This window comes from Zootoca vivipara, chromosome 15, assembly GCF_965207765.1.
Source record: "Zootoca vivipara chromosome 15, rZooViv2.hap1.1, whole genome shotgun sequence".
Classification (NCBI taxonomy): domain Eukaryota; kingdom Metazoa; phylum Chordata; class Lepidosauria; order Squamata; family Lacertidae; genus Zootoca; species Zootoca vivipara.
The window spans coordinates 22486074-22505918 of NC_142598.1; the positions used below are offsets into that span (position 1 = coordinate 22486074).

General features: G+C 41.7%; 1 protein-coding gene across 6 annotated transcripts; it reads right to left on the minus strand.

Annotated features, from left to right (window-relative positions):
• Nucleotides 1–954: 954 nt before the first annotated feature.
• CASP2 (caspase 2) lies at nucleotides 955–19606 on the minus strand. Of its 6 annotated transcripts, XM_088658584.1 has the most exons (12): nucleotides 19400–19567; nucleotides 17322–17420; nucleotides 16935–17085; nucleotides 14739–14906; nucleotides 14249–14330; nucleotides 10643–10740; nucleotides 9710–9886; nucleotides 8236–8364; nucleotides 7786–7876; nucleotides 4282–4431; nucleotides 4007–4116; nucleotides 955–3264 (listed from the first exon to the last, which is right to left on the minus strand). In XM_088658584.1, exons 3-12 carry the CDS (start codon nucleotides 17082–17084, stop codon nucleotides 3130–3132), a joined length of 1290 nt encoding a protein of 429 aa, XP_088514710.1. In that variant the 5' UTR covers nucleotide 17085; nucleotides 17322–17420; nucleotides 19400–19567; the 3' UTR covers nucleotides 955–3129. The 6 variants fall into 6 exon arrangements, with proteins under 6 accessions (XP_088514710.1, XP_034952914.1, XP_034952912.1 ...); XM_035097023.3 differs by lacking the exon at nucleotides 17322–17420 and having other exon boundaries at nucleotides 10643–10737; nucleotides 19400–19606; XM_035097021.3 differs by lacking the exon at nucleotides 17322–17420 and having other exon boundaries at nucleotides 19400–19593.
• Nucleotides 19607–19845: the final 239 nt, after the last annotated feature.

Sequence of the window (19845 nt, forward strand, 5' to 3'; positions counted from 1 at the left end):
CCCTTGTTGACAGACTCTCAACAGCATCCCCTGGGAAGCTAAGTTTAAATCCCACAGGCTTCACAGATTGTTCTCATAATATATTTGTGAAAGTGTTTCCTTTCCACTTTCCCTAAGGCTACAATTTTCCTTATTCTTTGGCTGTTTTCTTCTGAAAAACCTAAATGGCTTTTCCTTTGGTTTTTAAATCCTTTAATTTGGGTATTTACAAATTAAGACATTAGATGTTCTTAATAAGCAACCTCCAAATTCAAAGTATGCTGTGGGCCAGATAACCGTATGGAGGAAAGGACATCAGATCCAATGCAACCATGTTAAGAAGTGCTATACTTATTGGGGGTAAATTGACGCAAGCATGGCGGTTTTTAAAAAAGATTAAGTGTGGTCACATGAGGTCAGAACCCTCTCTATACAGCTATCATAAACCACATTCCTCTCCTGTAAAATCAACCAAGTGCAATGCAAGATTACACAGGTGTCACTAAGGAGGATGCCTGTTTTGAATGCTCAGGGGTCAGCAAACGTTTTCAGCAGGGGGCCAGTCCACTGTCCCTCATACCTTGTGGGGGGGGGGCAGGACTTTTTTGGGGGGGGGGTGAACGAATTCCTATGCCCCACAAATAACCCAGAGATGCATTTTATATAAAAGGACACATTCTACTCATGTAAACACGCTGATTCCCGGACTGTCCGCGGGCTGGATTTAGAAGGCGATTGGGCTGGATCCAGCCCCCAGGCCTTAGTTTGCCTACCCATGCTCCAGACATAGGGCTCATACTCACAACTACACAGAACTGAAAACTTTACCCACATTCAAGATTTCAGGTTAGAATCGATCATGTTTTGTACCAGTGCTCTTTGGTAAAAGGCCTGTTCTGTAAACTAGTTGCAGTGCAGATATAGAGAAAGAGACCATGCCGATTGGTGGGTAAAAAAAAAAAAAAAGCACGCCAGTTAGAAAACAAGGTAACGTTTTATTTTGGCACATGGAGATCATAGTTTATATACAAAGTTTATAAAAAGTGGCAGTGATAAAGACCTGCCCTCTCCTTTCTCAGACTAGGGGGAGACGTCTGTACTAACACAGTTATCAAGCACCAACTTCCAGAGAGGACTCCCATGTTTTTTTCTATTTTTACCCAGAGGAAAGAACCTTTGAGTTGTCATCCTGAGATGTTCACTGGCCCTGAAATGGCTACTGCTTGACAGGTGTGGTACGCAGTTCAAATGCACTAGGGCAGGACAAGAGGACCTTCTAAGCTTCTGGCCTCTTGTTAGATTATTCTGCCTCATGTTATTTTCCTAACCATTATTTTTGTTTTTAAAAATATATATCAAAATCCTTATAAAAATATTTTTTTCAAAATCTTAGGCAAAAGAGAATGATAAAGGCTGATCAAGGGCAGCTGGTTCAAGCATACAGTCCTTGGCTGCAGGGTTATTAGGATGCCGAAAGGCAACTATATACAAGAATGTAACTGGAAAACCTAGGTGTGGCATGCAACTTTTAAAAAAAAGTGGTGGGGGAGAGGGACTAGAGCTTATTTCCTGTCCTCTGCAGCAAACATAACCACCAGTTAAAAGCCCAGGCTTTTAACCACCTGTGGCTACTGGGTGGCAGGACTGTTGCACCACTGGGGGTATACATTTGCACATATAAATAAGACTGGCTCCTGAGGATTGTCCTCATTTTGCAAGTGAGTTTCTTAAAATTGCAGGTCCCGCAAAAGGGGGCCGTTACAGTACTGGAGAAAAGAATGCATAATTAACTGAAGACTTCCTGAATTGTTTGCTCACACAATGGGAGGAGCAAAGCAGATGTGCAAATGAGCATGCAGAGATGATTTCCCTAACTCTGCCAATGTGTAGATTTGCCCTTAAAAAGCCATGTGTGGCATCTGAGAAGCCGGGGGTGGGGGTGGACTTATAGCCATGCCTCTGCTCATGAGGATCAATTTCACCCACAATGAATAGGGAATCATGGGGTGGGTGGGCAGAAAATATAGGCAAATACGGTGTAGGCAAACATCTAATAAAATGACAAGTCTACAATAGACATCGTATGGTATGCTAACATTGAGAATAATGGAAATAGCAACAATAGAAGTCAAAAAGACAAACTTGTTATATAAGTAGAAACACCTTGTGGAATGGAAAACCTGTTTCAATTGTTTCCAAGTCCTGGTGTGAGTTTGTGCTAATAATTATCAACTTCTTTGATAAAATAAGCAGAACAGATTTTTTGGGGTGTGTGTGTCTTTTTTAGCAAAATAGAAATTGCATGTGTATTTATTATTATTTTGGGGGGAAGGGGGTGATGAAAGATATAAAATGACTTTAGCATTAACCTAACTATTCCAAACTGTCTTTATTAGTCTGCATGTCCTTCATTTATTTAGAGCAGGGATCCCCAAACTTTGGCCCTCCAGATGTTTTGAACTACAATTCCCATCTTCCCCGACCACTGGTCCTGTTAGCTAGGGATCATGGGAGTTGTAGGCCAAAACATCTGGCGGGCCATAGTTTGGGGACGCCTGATTTAGAGGGTTCCTTTTCAGTTTAGCTAGTCGTTTTGCCAAATTTGCTTAGCTGCCCACAAATTTGTCTTAAAACAAAATCAAATTATAAAGCATGTTTTTTGTTTTATAAAAAGCTTTATGAATGCTATTTCTCACACTCCTGTTTGTGATAAATATTCGCTACCTAGGTGCTCCCCATCAACCTCAATGTTGGCACATGAACACAATATTACACATATAAACCCTGAACTGGGTGGCAAGCATCAACAAGTTGCCAAAGCCTGTCTGAAAAAGTGTTATTAGAGAAACTTGCACAATGAGTAAGAAAGCTGGCTTAGCCAGGCATGATCAACTTAAAGACATTTATATGCTAATTTCCATAGGTCACAATGTCTGATAACATAGGAAATTCCCAATAAAATCAGACAAAGTGTTAGAAACAACAGAACAAGTATCATATGTTCATCAGTCAACCGCTTCCTAAACAGCTTAACGCCCCCTACCTTCCATATGAAATGCTGTAAGGGAAGAGTAGCCCTAGACCTCTACAGGAGGTCATCCTATGGCACAGAGTATTTCATGGACTTTGGCCTTTGAGGTAGTGGCCCCCTTAGATGACAGAGTTAATTCCTGGGAACAAGTAAAGGTCCCTGCAAAGAGTGCTACAATACTCTGACATCTCCTTGCAGCGGTGGAACTCGGTGCCTGGGGCATGACCTTCTCGATGCTTGATCATTCCATTCACCTAAATGAGAAGGCAACAAAAGGCAAAAGAAAGGTTTAGAAATTTAAAACAGTATTTATTTTTGAATAAAAATATTTTTTATATCTTGGTTCAGATGCTCTACTGAAATTAAAACCAGACAGGATATTTGTTTACTCCAGTTCTGAGGATATCCAATTGAAGAATCATACTAGGCATGCAAATCTGTTTTGGACAAAGCACAAACTGAGTTCAGGCCTGAATCAGGGAGGGAAGGGAAGAGAATAAAATTACTCTTACACAACCCTTCTCCTCCATATACTGTATCTGTTTGAAATTTGGGAGTTTCATCCCCTCAGAAGAGGTACCCATGCCTGCAAATTTAATTCTGCAAATAGCACCTATACACATCCCACTTAAAAAAAAAATCATTCACTCAGAAAGGGAAACTATGCCTACAAATTTCATCAATTTCTGTCAAAACACAAGAACGTTACAGCGGTTTGTTCATATTCTCATTAGTCATGCCTTGGGTAGTCCAAGCCGAAGTTATCTGCTTACCAAGACAATGAAGTAGGATCAGAACTGTACCATATCTTGCACACCCCTAAATTATATCAAATGTCTGTTTGCAGAAGTTGCACTTTGCTTCCCAGAGGCCCCTAAAGGGCACAGTAATGCTACAGGAGGTCCAACAAAAGTTAAACAAAAATGTATCTCAAGAGTGCAGAACCTTTTAGAAGTTAGTTGAGAAGCAAAAGTGAATCCCAGCATCCCAGCTCACCTTTACAAGCATGTCAGCCACATGTGTTTTTCTAGAATCTTCAGCAAACACAGAGGTCAGAGCCTCTACATACCACGACCCACGTTTGGTGTTTCTCATAGCAGCTGTGCCTGTAAGTAAATAAGTAAGTAAGTAAAGTCAATGCAAAGTAGAAAAAGAGGGATAAGTGCAAGATGATCCACCAACAGCATCTCAGTTCAAAGGTGTAAAACCACCCTTGAGCGGTTCATTAAAATAACGCAACACAAAGACCTTTAAGATACTATCCAAGATACCTCTCAGACAGGCATAACCACATATCATATCAGAGCAAGTGGGAAGACGCAGCTTGGGATTCTCTTTCTTGTTGGCATCGCTTTCTTCGCAACCTGGGGAGTCAGCACGCTCATTGCCATCTATTTGGTCCACTCCACGGTCTGTCTCATCTAATAAAGAGAAAACAATAAGGCAGGAATTTCACTCACCTCTGCCAAGCATCTTTTCTAAAGGTACATTTCTAATTGTATGTTCAATTAGTAGGGTTGACTATTGGGCATCATCTACATTCCCTGACCTTCTTACTTTTGGCAACTATGACCAAATTTGCCTACAATAGTCTTATTAGCCACTTATCTACCTTGCAGTAATTAAATCATCACAGAGCACTGGTACCACTCTCCTGGTACACATGGAGTTAAGTCTGGGAAGTCATGTTCAAAGTAGTCATGTGTAAATCAGGCTGATTTAAGAATCCCAACTGTTTTCACCTTAGCTTTCCCCTTCCCCATCACCCCCTGGAGAATCACCTGCCATAGAAGAGGAAAATCCCATTGATTATACCCCCATTGGCATAGACTAACCAACTGAGAATACTTCATGCACCTGAGTTTATGCCACAATTAATTTATTAAGTCTTTAAAGTCTACAGACTCTTTGTTCTTTCTACTCTTGCCAGACCAGGCATCCCCAGACTTCGGCCCTCCAGATGTTTTGGACTACAATTCCCATCTCCCCCAGCCACTGGTCCTGTTAGCTAGGGATCATGGGAGTTGTAGGCCAAAACATCTGGAGGGCCGCAGTTTGGGGATGCCTGCGCCAGACCAAATAAGAAAAAGCAACATGTACAGGAAGAGCAAGAAAAAAGAAAAGGAACACTATGGTTATTGAGTAATATTAAGCATACTGTATTTAAGTGAGGCGAAGCAAATCTGGGAATAAAATTACAAGAGAAAATATTTATACATCTTGGAAAGGTTGTACCAGCTGCTTTCCCTCTGTAATCACCATACATCTTAACAAACTGTACAAAAGATGTGTATACATAGGTTAGAGGAGATAAAAGGAATGAGAAAAATGTAGGACAGAGCCCTTGATCATTTTTTAGATAGACTTGAATGAAAACTGCCTGGTTTCAAACAGCACAATCTTCTTGAATTGCATTACAACTTTTGAAAACATCAAGCATCCACCAACAAATAAATTGGACACACAAAACCATTTTAAGAAAGACTGAGAAGTTATTTTTGCTCTCGAGCAGCATCACCGACATGTCTAGTAAGATATACAGGCATTAGCCACTGTGACTTTTGGTACTTAAAACTTCAAATCATCATCATTTAGCAAAAGCATGGCGAGAAGGGAAGATCTGACTCAGGACCAACTATTTCAAGTGACACCCTCAAGCTAGTTTCTAATGATGTCCAGTAAAATGAAGTCTGATCAAGTAATGCTTGCAAAGTATTTTCACAATGTATTGCACCAGCAGTGAGCTTGCAAAATTGGATTAAACTGCCAAACGGTAAACTGCTGCCCAAAACTTGCTTCAAGATCAGAAATTCTGCTTTATTTTTGAGACACTAATATCTTTCAATTTTGCTGCTTTAAAGCTCATCTGAATAGCCCTGAGTCTCCTGTATCAAAGTGATCTCTACTCAGGTTTAAGCAAAATTTAGCAAACCTGCACATTGAATTTTCTGTAAGTGGCCGCAGTGTTTCTGCTTAGAAGAAATTTAATTTGGTAGGTATGAGGCTGACAGAACCTTCAAGGTAGATTCATGAGCACAGGATACTATAAATTTTCCATTTGTTTCTTAGAATAAAACCTGTGTGTTGTTTTTTCACTATCAAGGTAAGACTGAAAAGGAAAATATAAAAGCATGAAGGAGGACTATAACTTTCGACTGTTGGTGAAAAGGAATGGCTTCTGTTTTTCATTACTTCTCTTATCAGCTGAACTGTTCACTTCTTCAAACCATTTTCTCTTCAAAAGTTGGAGTTGGACAATATATATGCACTCCAAGCATACTGTGCAAAGGATGTCCAGGTCATAATAGTTTTATAGTGTCTATAGATTTTTTTATTAAAAAACTAGGCCTGCATTGAGCACAAATATGTTGCAAAAGCTCCATTTGGTTTAGCCCATCCAGAGGCATCAGAACTGAATTTTGGAAGAACTTAACCTTCTATGTTAAGAATTGCTTAAAGACAGATAATCCACAGTTGGAAATGTGATTGTTAACTTGGAAGGCCTAAATCCCACTTCTGCGTGTCTCAGTCCCATTGAATACACCATTTTGGGATCGCTTCTTGCATAATTTGAACAGGTCAAAGTTGAGCAGAGTGGCGTTTTAAAAGACAGAAGAAGCATCAAGAGCAAACTGACCCCTCTTCCTTCTCTCACAGACCAGAAAAACAACTGGGAGAACATTAGCCCCCGAGGCACTTGTAGTGACATTTGCTGGCGGGGCAGGTGGTGAGGGAAATAAAAGTGTGAGGGAGGCAATTAAGAAAGAAGAGCACAAGCTTGGAGCAAGGTAGAAAAGACGTGGTGCGTGTACATGTTAGTTTTATTACATTTAAGAACTGGGAGCCATTCTGGGAGCCTTTTCTTCGCTGAAGGGGAGGATTCATTAAGGTGCTGTGCTTGAATTAGTAATGTTACTGGGAAGTAATGCTACATTTCTTGTAGGCTTATGTTCCAGCATAGCCTCAAATGGCTAAAGAAAGTGACCTGTTTTGTGAATCTCCTATACAAGTTACGGTCTCTTAAAACACGGTATAATTGGAAGATGTGCTAGAAAGTTTATGCCAAGAAGCTTATGCCCGTCTTGTGTTTATTGGTACTTTACTTCCAAAATTCCTTTCACTGGACTTAAGTGAAGCAAGTTTCTTCCATGAAGGATTATGTCACTGAAGACGGAGAGATTAAGCTTTGAATGTCTAAATTTTCTTGTACATGCTCTAAATGCAGCTGGAGACCCTGTTCCCCATCTGATTTTAAGGAACTTCATAAAAGAGTTTTTCAATGGAATCTCTCTTCAAAGGAATTCATAGTGCTTGTTTTACAGAAGACTGGTGTTATGGAAGATGGGTTACTGGCCCTCAGACTGCTGCTTTTTTCATTTCCCCAAAATCCAGAAAGATACGAAAATCTATAGTCCAGACCAAAGAGCAACTGTGATAAAGTTCCAGGATGTAGATAAAATCTCCATGCTGGGTTATGATTAGTGTGGCTAACAGCCCCACACCACACATGCAAGATATGGGAATTATTACAAAGCTCCCCTTTTTCACGGTGCTGCAGGGTCTGCAATCTGCTGACCACATGCCATGCAGAGTGAGAAGCACTTACAGAGAGAGGTAGTGGCAACAGCAAGGCAGGGAGGTGAATGTGGGTTCCGCTTATACCTGAGAGAAGCAAAGAGGAGAGTTGAGCGCAAGCTGTGTAGAATGGAGAATGTTTGTGAAGCACAGGTAACCCCACCCCCAAACCCCCAGCCCCTCCTCCTTGGGTTACGTACCTCCCCGGCATGCTTGAATGAAGAACATTTTGGGCTTGTTCTGAAGCCTAGGGCAGTTTGCGTTATCAAAGAGCCTGAAAATCTCCTGCAACTGGAAAAAAAATACCCCACAGTAAACATTTGTTAGAAAAAACTGCTAAACCAGTTTTATCTGAATTATGCTTTTTAGTTGTTATATACCGTATGTTATTCTGTAAATCATCATGAGAATATTTATATTGAAGGGTGGCAATGAAATAGGCAAGCAATCACAATATTCTAAATATCATTCAAATATACACTCTGCTCCTATATGTTTCCATGAATTGCTTTCCAACTTCCAGAAATACCTTAATTTCTGCTTCAGGCCAGAATCCATTATAACTTTATTTGCCAGTAGCTGGTTGCCAATTTCATCATCCTTAGATGACCACGCCTTACACAAAGGAGGAATCCACAAAGGTAAATTACCTGAAGCAGTTTGCCATCCACTCCATAGACCCCACCCTCTATGCCATGTGAGAGAAGTGATACAATGCAGGAATCTACATCTCGGTGAACTGGAAGCTTTGAAAAGTTTTCCAACTCCTTATGCATTTCCTGAGAAAAGAAATAACTAAAATAAGCAATCCCTGAAACTGCAAATACCAGAGAAGTGGAAAATGTACAATTAACAGAGCAAAGCCATGTACTAGTAACAAACTTAATAGGGAGCCAAAGAGGGCTTATTAATTATAAAAAATGGTTGAACATGGCCCAATTTCCAGAGAATTTTAAGATTTTATATTCTGTTTAATCCAAGTATTCAGAGATAGTAATTTCTAAAATTCTGTAACCAGGCAGCCAGTCTTCCTGGGGTGTCCACTAATAACATCCACGGACTCCAGAGTAAGAAGCGGAAGATTCCTGATGGCAGAAACAGCCCAAGTGGCACTGGCTGTCTAGGCAAAGGCTGAGAGAAACTTCTTGTTGCTGTGCCCAGCCTCTACAATTCTGGGGGACCAAAGTTATTTAATCACTATAACTAAATTATTGCACTAAGCAATTTTCTGTAGATTTTTATTGAACGTGTGTACGAGTAATGTAAGTGAAATGCGTTAAAATAAATCAATTTGCTAATAAAATTGTGAGACTAAAGAAACTAAATACAGTAAAGTACTTAATAAAAATACGGTAAATTATGCTATCTAGATAGTAGTAGAGATAAAAATTCTACATGGAAATAGATTCCTTAGTACAGCGTTTCTCAACCGCTGTTCCGCGGTACACTAGTGTGCCGCGAGAGGCTGGCTGGTGTGCCGCGACATGCCGCGGCGAGAAGGGCGACTTGCTGCCTTGTCACGTGCCACCGGCCTTGGGCAGCCCCCCCCCAAAAAAAAAGAGAGAGAAGAGGCCAGGTGCTGCAGGGCGCTCCGAGCGCTTGGCACTTTGGAGCGCTCCGCTCTGCAGCCGCCGGCCTTGGGCAGCAAAAAAGAAAAGAGGCCAGGCGCTGCAGGGCGCTCCGAGCGCTCGCCGTTTCGGAGCGCTCCGCTCTGCAGCCGCCGGTTCCAGGCACAGAGGCGGCAGGCCTCGGGCAGCCCCCCCCCAAAAGAAGAGGCCAGGCGCTGCAGGGCGCTCCCTGCTGCTACAGCAGCAGCAACAGCAGCCGGTTCCAGGCCCCTCTGGCTGGCCGGGGCGCTCGGTGGTCTCGCTCTACAGGGCATGGAGGTATGTCTTATGGAGGTGGTGTGCCTCGTGATTTTTTTCACGGAACAAGTGTGCCGTGGCCCAAAAAAGGTTGAGAAACACTGCCTTAGTATACCGTACATAAAATGCTTGCTCTAGTATACCCAGATTCACATTAGAAATGATGTCAGTTACCCAATTTATTGTGAGGAGCCAATTATTAAAAAATGACTTCTTGGATGCAGACATTCATCATGCTTGTTCCATTCTCGGGGCTCACCTGCGCAGTCTGATCATGCCGTACCACCACTTGGTACCCAAGATGTCTGTAGAGCATTTCTAGGGCAGCTTGGTCAACATTGCCACCAGAACGGAACTCTAGGTCTGTCTCACTGCTAAAATGCACATTGCTAAGTATCAGCGCCAAGCCCCGTGGGTGTGATTTCATCTTGTATGCCTGTGAAAAACAGGTAACCTGATGGATCCAGATTCCTGGTATATTATGTAAAATATCTTTTACATAGCAAAATCACAAGATACTTATTCATGACAGTGAGAATCCTGTTGCATACCTACATAAATAAATACAAAGTGAGAGGACACCTTACATTTCTAGCAGAAAAAACACTGTAGTTTAAAAGGATTCGTAGGCTAATGGCCAGAAAAATCCCAGCAATGTAAGGTTTCATGCTAACTCCCAAACTATTTCATATTTGTTTCTATCAGTGTACAGGATTTCCATTTATAAATTTAATGATGATTTTAAAAGTACTTTATTCTGTTGCCTAAGGAATTAGAAAAAAATGTCCCATTCTTGTAGAAGCACCAGTGAGAAGAGAATACCTGGCAGAGACTGTAAGGGAAGGATACTTAAATCAAATGACTGCAACGGAACCCATGCTATCACACTTTAAGAACTGGACTCAAAATCAACAGAAGTCCAAAATGGCATAAGCTCCTAGGAAAATAAGTGGCTTTGGGAAGAAAAGACAGGTATCTAAAAGAGAAGCACACATCAAAATAAAACTTATTAAACCACCTGCCTCTATTTTTTTAGAACTGCATGCGAAAGTAAAAAACGTCATCCCCTGAACAGGCATTTATTTCACATTTTGAAGCTGGCTTTCTGCAGATTACCAATAAAAGCATCCAATGCTTGGGTTTTTTGGGGGGAGGGGGGGAATCATGAACTTCCACCCTTCAGGATACTCACCATGTGCTCATGCTCATGATAGAATTCTAGGGTGCATCGCTTCACCTGAGGATAGTGAGGACCATCTCCATCATCCAAGGAATGCTCCATTGGTTCTGCTGAGACACAGACCAACAACCAAAATGTAAGTGGCTCAGCAACAAAATAACTTCTGTGCAGGTGTAAACTTGGTATTTACAACTATTTAGGGATACCAGATTAATAATATAACCTGCCAAATTTTTAAGCACTGGAGGAGTAAGTCCAGAATGGACTTTCCTGTTACAGTAAAGAGGTCAAAATGATTGCAAAACACCACTTTTTGTGATATTTGTGATATTTAGAACATGTGTATATTAATAGATTAAGTGGGGAGAATCCCAGGATTAAATCAGACTTGATATAAAATAAAAGTTAGGTCTAGTCGCGGACGACTCTGGGGTTGCACTGCTTATCTCGCTTTATTGGCCAAGGGAGCCGGCAGACAGCTTCCAGGTCATTTGGCCAGCATGACTAAGCTGCTTCTGGAGAACCAGAGCAGCGCACGGAAACGCCGGTTACCTTCCTGCCGGAGCAGTACCTATTTATCTACTTGCACTTTGACGTGCTTTTGAACTGTTGGTTGGCAGGCTATAAAGTGTATGAATGTAATTGGTGTGCATTTTTTGTTATGAAGGCAGCATTTGCAGGAGGAGCTGCAGAAGCCTCGTGGCTGTGGAGATAAATTTACTTTCTAGCTCTGAAGGATAGTTCAGTTGGTAGAGCATGAGGCTCTTTAATCTCAGGGTTGTGGGTTCAAGCCCCAAGTTGGGCAAAATATTCCAACACTGCAGGGGTTAGACTAGGTGGTCCCTTCCATCTCTACAATTCTCTCCCTACTATGGTGCTAACAAAAATAGCCTCTGATGCTGCTTTCTACATTTCAAGGGAAGTCCCCATTGACACTTTGTTGGGACTGTATCAAGGAGAGAAAGGGTTGAGGCTACCAGTGAAACACAGACAGAGCCATGGTTAGAAAAACCCACCAAATGTTCTTGGATTTCAACACCCATCCTCTGTGACCATAACCCATGTTGGCTGGGGCTGATGGGAGTTGGACCCTAATAACATCTGGAGGGCCACTGGTTCACCATAGCTGGTTAATAAATAAGTTAAACTACTATGACTTGCTCAAGTCTAGGCACCTTGCCCTGTGCAACCTGTCAAATATAATGACTAATGGTAACCAATTATAGTTTTGTGATTATTTCTGTGTTACAGTTATTGTTAATAGTCATGGATAAAAAACGCATATACTGAATAATTTATCTGGTTGCTAGTTAATAATAAAACAGTTTGCAATTTAGCAGATCAGCAGGATGCAACCGAAACCAAGAGATCAGGCCATAAAATTTGGATGTAAAACCTAAGTCAGCTTTTTAAACATAGTTTCACATTATTCTTGCATGGAAAATATAACAATGTTATAATCAATATATTATATTCTTAGGAGCCACCATTCTGAAAACAATAGTCTGGGGACTGAAATACAATCTGCCACACATCCCCGCCAGGTTCTATTAAAAACACGTCACCTAGTTTTAAGTATTTCTGTTATGGAGATGTGAATCTCAGGCACATTCTTCTCTTTAATTTTATTTATATCTAATTTATTTATAATGTATCTCTGTCCCTTCAAAATATATAGGGAGAAAACAATTTCCCTCAAAGAAATCTGGCCATGAACAATATGCATGAGATACAAGTAAAACAAGAGAAAAATACAAGAGCCTTTTGCAGCATTCATTTTCCAAGCAACCTGCAGCCCCAAAATGGTGCACTCATGGCACACCAAAGCCCCTCCCATTGCACCCTAGCCTCTTGCCTCTCCCAATTTTGGACATTTATTTTAAAAATTGTGCTTTTTTGGCTTTGTTGTTGGGGTGGTAGGTGAAGAGCCAACTTTTTGTCTGTTTATTTGTCTTTTGTGTGTGTGTTTGGCTCATTTCTGAGCACCACCAATTGGGCATTTTGTAGTGCTCAAAACAGTTTATTAGATTTCTGAATGTGCCCCCAGGTCCCAAAAGGTTGGGGACCTCTTCAAGCTACAGTTTGGAGCATAACATCCAAAACAAAGAAACAAGTGTAATATTAAAGTGGGAATTTCTCCTTATAAATAGAATTGCAGGCAACCTTTCATTACAATTTTGAAGGTTACATTAGGTCAGATAATATTCTTTCATAGGCTGGGTCTGAAAATCTGAAAAAATAGGCCACAAGTTGCCTATCTTTATGTGATTTAATATATACTATCTTTTCTACACATTATTCTTGGCTCCATGTATGTGGAATAAGAAAACTGGAGTGGAAAACCACAAGGGTATCAAAACTTAAAATATATAAAATCAAATATATATTTCAAGCAAAAAATAGCATTTCATCAGTGGACACATTCTGGCAATTTTCAAAGTATCCTATACAGTGGTACCTCAGTTTATGAACACAATTGGTTCCAGAAGACTGTTCATAAACTGAAGCGTTCATAAACTGAAGCGAACTTTCCCACTGAAAGTAATGGAAAGTAGATTAATCTGTTCCAGACGGTCCGCGGAGTACTTAAACTGAAGCGTTCATAAACTGAAGCAAACTTTCCCATTGAAAGTAATGGAAAATCTTTAATCTCTTGACTTACGAGTCTGAGCTCGAATCTGTATGATATTTCATTTTTTACATTATTATTTATAATATTGTTTGCTATTATTTGTTATGATATTGTTATTATTTATATTGAGTTGAGTATCATTAATTTACGCTATTGGTTATATCGGATGTTTTGATTTGAGTGTGTAAAATATCATTTCAATTTTCGTTTTGTATTTTCTTGATTTTCGGTATAGTCATGATTTGATCTGTTTTTGTTTTGCTATTTGTCCTTTTTCTTTTGTATTTGTTTGTGAAATTGAAATAAAGTTATATTTTATACAAAAAGAAAAAAGAAAGTAATGGAAAATGGATTAATCCGTTCCAGACGGGTCCGCGGAGTACTCAACCTGAAGCGTACTTAAGCCGAAGCATGGGTGTAATTGGTTCCGGAAGTCTGTTCATAAACTGAAGCGTTCATAAACTGAAGTGAACTTTCCCATTGAAAGTAATAGAAAGTGAATTAATCACTTGGCTCCATGGCGTTCGTAAACCGAAAATTCGTAAACCAAGGTGTTCATAAACCAAGGTTCCACTGTAGTATTCTACTACTTAAAATAGCCTTTATGAGGGAGGAATATATAAACATTCCAAACAAATAAAGCAGCCAATCATGTGGCTGCCATAGCAAAAGCAATGGGGGGCAGGAATCTATTTTGGTTTCAAAAGCCTTGCACACTGATCTCTGACTTTTGTTATTCATATATTTAAAAAATAGCTCCTTGGGGCTAAACGTTTTCAGGCTTGCTCTTACCTAACAAAAATGCTCGATCTTTTCTTAACCAAAGGCAATACTGGAAAATCAACATGCATTTTCCAACCCACACAACAGAAATCTTTTTTCTTTTGTACATTGTGTGTCAGATTAAATAGTATGCTAGTAAACAACAAAATGAAGTTTTTAGCCATTACAATTGCAATAGTCACGTTTCACAAAAATAAACCTACCAAGTTGCCACCGTGGCCTTTTTTGAGAGATTCCTGATTCAGATATAGGAAATGGGAGCTTTTCCTCATAGCCAGAATTCAGCTGAAAGAGACCACACAGCATTGTTAAACAGAAGTAGAGAGATGTAAAGGAAAAGAACCACCTTCTGTCTACAGGGTGTCTATACACACACCAATCATCCTAGGTAGTCTTTACACAAAGCACAGAAAAGATAAGACACATGTAAGTGTATATCTACTGAGGTTTGGATTCCTGGTCCTCTTTTTGGGAATATTCATTTCAAGCCAGGTGTGTAAATGTATTTACTCTCCCTCCCCACACCCGTCCCCAGCAAATAATCATCATGTAAAACACCACATGAATCATGTGCCACTCCAGTGTAACAACAAAAATAGAAGTGAGGGTATTCAGGAGCATGGAGAGGACAACAGGAGATCACTAAACTAATATGGGGTCCCCCCACCCCACTTTTATTTGATCCTTCCTTACCCTTGCATTCCCATTGCTATGGCTGGGAATGGTGCTCAGGAGCATTTCCACTAAGTGTTGCTGTTTGGTTTCTTGTAAAGCTTCACAGAAAGCAGAGAAGGCTTTGGGACCCCTCTTTGGGAGCAGGTTCAGGAACTCTATGTTTTGGCTAAAACTTCCAGACTTGCCCTGAATTCAGAAAAAAACCAAACATGTTAAAAGATCACTGAATTAGATAGGTGAACCAATATCGTTCCTATGGAGCTCTGAAGTGCTCTCACCCTGGAAGTGCAATCCTGTACGTATCTACTCAGAAGCAACTCTGACTGAGTTAAATGAATCTCACTCCTAAGTGTGTATAGGATTGCTGCCTAGTTAGAAATAATGGAATTATGCAAATGTTAACATACATTTAATAATATATTCAATTTCACTTTTCTTTCCTCCAGTGTATTCTTTTGTCTCCATATAGAAACCCTGTACAGAAACCTCCAAGGAAATTGCACAGGGAGGATTAAATATTTTACATCACAGAACAATCGCATCTTGCACGCGATTAACTTGTGGGATTTCAAGCCTACATGGTTGTAAAATGGCCAGCTGAAATCCCACAGATTAATTGCACATAAGGCAAGGGGTTTAAAAGCTCCTTTTGCACTGATTTCCACAGCAAAGAAAGACCTCTTAAATTCTCTGCCTTGCTTACTGGGCTTTGGGAGGTTCTCACAAGATAGCTGGTTTGGTTATATGTCTCTTTGCATATATGCGCCATCCCCAAGACATAACTCCTGGCCAAGACGTGTTACGCAAAACACAGAGCGGCTGCAAAAAAAAACCTACATAACGTTACACATTTATTCACACCAGTGGTCGAAACTCCCATTGTTCTAGGCACATTTTGCGACAGAGAATTTCATTAGCACAAGCAGTTTCTGAGCTCTACTGGGTGTAGTACAGTACTGTGCCTATGATTTCAGATTAAAACTGCACAGTGGACGGAAAGGAGGACCTTCTTCTTCCTCCCCACTTCCAGCCACTCTCTGAAGACTGGAGAAGAGATCCTCTTAAGGATATTAGGGGGGTGGGCAGGGGAAGCATGGCTTTGTTTTTTGCAGTCTTCAGATGAAGACTAGCCCAAGTGAAAAATGAACATAAGATTTTAGCTGCAGTTCATTCATTGTCAGCTTTGTATTCTTGTTATAAAAAAGCGTGCCTAAATAAATTGCGCCCAAAACCTAGGTTTAGCTCCTAGCTTTCATATCTCAGATTCTAACACTGATTCACACACAAAGAAGTTGTCATCCCCTTGATCTGGCAATTTAAACATAATGCTACAGTTTAACATACATTTTGTATTAAAATATTTGTTCTTTAGAAATACATGGAAATAAATATGTTTGTGATTTATTACTGGAAAAGTCTGCCTCACAGCTTGGGAACTGGAAAAATTATTTCCTTCTCCAGCATTCTACATTATTTCAATTTATTAGTTAAGTCTGCATCATCCAACAACACAGCTGACAAAAGGGATGCTTGGATCAATAACTGTTTGATTACTTATGCCAGCATGGGCTTTTAGAACTTAGCCAAGTGCCTCATTTCTGTTTGTTCTCTTGCTCTTTAGCCCAGCCTCACAAATGTCCTTGAAAGTTATTAGCCTAGCCTTTATATTTTCTTAGAAGGCCTACCTTAGTCTTTTGGAACACAGTGAGTCTGAAATCAGAGGGTACTAACCCTTTTCCATCTTACAAAGGTCACTTGCAGGCAGTTCTTACCACATAAGAAGCTAATCACAAGACAAAAGGCTTAAGGATTTAGCTCAGTCCATATTGTTAAGCAAGCTACCCTGATTTCACTTGGACTAATACGGGGGTTGGTTTTTGCACTTCTCCAATTTTGTGGTATGGTTTTCTATTTCAAAAACATAGCACAAGGCATATAAAGTATGCATATTTAAGATGCGTACCAAAAACTGAATTGAAAAGAAAATTGCAGACAGAATGGACTTCTGAATGTACACATGGGAAATGGACTGGAAATAGATTGATCTATTTCCCTAATTACAAGTCTTAGTCTATGACATTTGTTTTATCTAGTTATTTGCTGCCGAATACTACTGATCTCATTTAACATGCAGGAATAATTGCAGCACTTAGAAGCATAAACAGCAACGATAATTTAACTTTTAATTCCAGTTGCTGACAAGAGTAATTGTACCTGTATCATCTCCATCATTGCTTCAGTGATCACATCCTTTTCTATGAGGTGTTCCATCAGTTCCTTCAAAACTAGCTGCTTTGCTAGGGAAACACGATTCTTTTTCAGAGCCTCTTGGTGACATTTCTGCATGCCACATGCGCCTAGCATCCTAGAAGAGATAAAAATCCTTTGTCTTCTAACAATCTACTGGAACAGGTTTTCACATTAATCATACACTAAACGAGGAGTGAAACTTGTGTGTTTCCATTATGAATTCTTAGGAACACAGAATTTTGTCTGGTAAATGGAAGAGAGGTATCATTGGGGAATTCTGAATGAAAAGAAATCTAGCTTTGAAACACTTGTTTATTCGATTGCACAGATGTTTTAGTAGAGAACACACACCTTTTTTTAGTGATTCCTGAACATTCTTTCCTCTCTCCCTAATTACTGTACAGTTTTGCATCAGCAATATCCAACAAAGTTTGGTGAAGGATCTGCTGGCTGGAAGAAGGAAAACAAGAACTTTTGTGATCACGCCGATGGGAGTGTGTAGGAGTTATAGAAATAACACCAGTTAGAAAAAAGAGCTGCCCTGTTTGTAAATTTCCTTTGCATGAATTATATTCATAAGAATAGTGGGCTGCCTATTCTTGAAATTTTGTAAAAAACAGTATTTTGAATTAGGGATTCTGGCAAACATACAGCAAATACAGATCTAGCAGCTTTTCTGTCCCTGGACTGCAACTGATAAAAATCATAATAAAAATGTTTTCTGTATAGAGGCCATTGATGACTACTGAATAAGCATATAGATAAAATACTGGAAGATATGGGCAAAGGACCCAGCAATTACTTTGAAGCCAGCAAAGGGTTGAAGTATTTGCTCATGCTATTATTTGAGCTTTTGGCGCTATGGTCTAAAACAGGGGTCCCCAGACTTACCGCGCAGCGGGCCAGTGCCCGCCGCGCCGACTGCGCGGCGAGCCGGAGGGTAGGGGAGTGCGCGCGCAGCGTATGGGCCTCCCCCGACCCGGAAGTGCATCGGAAATGACCTCTTCTGGGTCGGGAGAGGCCCATACGCATGCGCACAAAGGATTTTCGGCGATTTTTTGCCGATTTTGAAGATCGTCGCCACGCCGCGCGCCGCAAGAGCAGGCGGTGGCAGCGGGCGGCGGGGGTCATCGCGGGCCGGATTGGGAGGCCAATTGGGCCGCATCCGGCCCGGGGGCCGTAGTTTGGGGACCCCTGGTCTAAAACCACTGAGCCTACGGCGATGGGGTGAGCTCCTGTTGTTCAGTCCCAGCTCCTGCCCACCTAGCAGTTCAAAAGCACGTCAAAGTGCAAGTAGATAAATAGGTACCGCTCCAGCAGGAAGGTAAACAGTGTTTCCATGTGCTGCTCTGGTTCACCAGAAGCGGCTTAGTCATGCTGGCCACATGACCCGGAAGCTGTATGCCGGCTCCCTCAGCCAGTAAAGCAAGATGAGCGCCGCAACCCCAGAGTTGTCTGCGACTAGACCTAACAGTCAAGAGTCCCTTTACCTTTACCTATAGACTACACAAAGAAATATCTGAATTATTTATACTCCACTCACATTTCTGAGAAATTTACATCTATATAATCTATAGTGTTATTTTGTTCCAAATGGAAAAGGTTGCTATTCCAGTGAAAAGCAACAACAAAGATATAGTTGCAAAAAAGTTGCAGAATTTTTGTAGGCAAGCATATTGCCCTTCCAACTCTACAATTCTGTGATCGTAGGAGCCAACTACTAGGGGCTGAGGTCCCTTAAGCCCCCCTCCAATAAAACATTTGGGGAGGCCAGGTTCCTCCAGAGTTGATGGGCATTGCCATTCAAATGGTGTGCACGTGCCACATCTCGTCATCGATTATGCTGGGCAGGGCTTACCTAGACCCCCCCCCCAATATTTTATTTTAAGTTCACACCCCTGCCTTATGTTTCTCCACCTGAATTTTATATTTGCAAGCCACACCAAAACTACCATCATTTCACAGCTTGCCCATTAAACTGCTGTGAGGCGGATTAATTATGCCTGAAACGCTTTGAACAATAAAAAGCAACGTTATATAAACGCCAAGCATTATTTATTCGTGGCTCTGCGGAATCACTGCATTATATATTAGGAGCGATGGAAAGAGAGGCGGTGATGGCGGCGGAGAGGCCCATCGGTGCCAGGGAGGAAACGCTGAAGGGGCCCTGGCAGGATGCGCGGCTGTGTCAACCTCTTTCCCCTCAGCAAAAGCGGCTCTGCCCCTGCCCACCGGGGGATCTGCCACCAGAGGTGTCTTCCTCTTCCCTTGGGATCTCCAGCGTCCCATCCACCCGCCTCCACTCCTCCCTTGAGGGGCTTCGCCCCCTTCCAGCTGCTCCCCCGTCCAGCTCCCTCTCGCTCCACTTCCCCACCCCACCCGGCCCCTGCCGCCTCAGCGAACCGCGAAGAAGAGTAAAAGGCACTCACTCGCATCCGCCGTGGCCTGGCGCTTCCCGGCGCGCGGTAGGCCGCAGGGGCGCGAGGCAGGAGGCGCGGGTTTTCCCGCCTAAAATTTCTCCTTCCTCCAACGGCCTGCAAGTAATAATACGGGGGGGTGGGGAGGAGGGGGGCGAGAGGGGAGGAGGAGGAGGAGGAGGAACAATTCCCGATCACGTGGTTGCAACTATGTTGGGTGGGGCGCCTGCGCAGAACGGGCGGGACTATGAGAGCGAATGCGCGCGCATTCCAACCCACTCGCTTTGCCAGTCTCTTCCCCCGCGCGCCTCGATACGACCTCAACGAAACTACCCAGAACCCACCTATTATGGGGCGCATGCGTGCCTTTCTCTTTATTCCTTGGGGATTCCGCTGGGTCCGTCCGCTGACCTCTACTGCGCAGGCGTGCTTTCACCCGCCGTGGTCTCTTTTTTTTT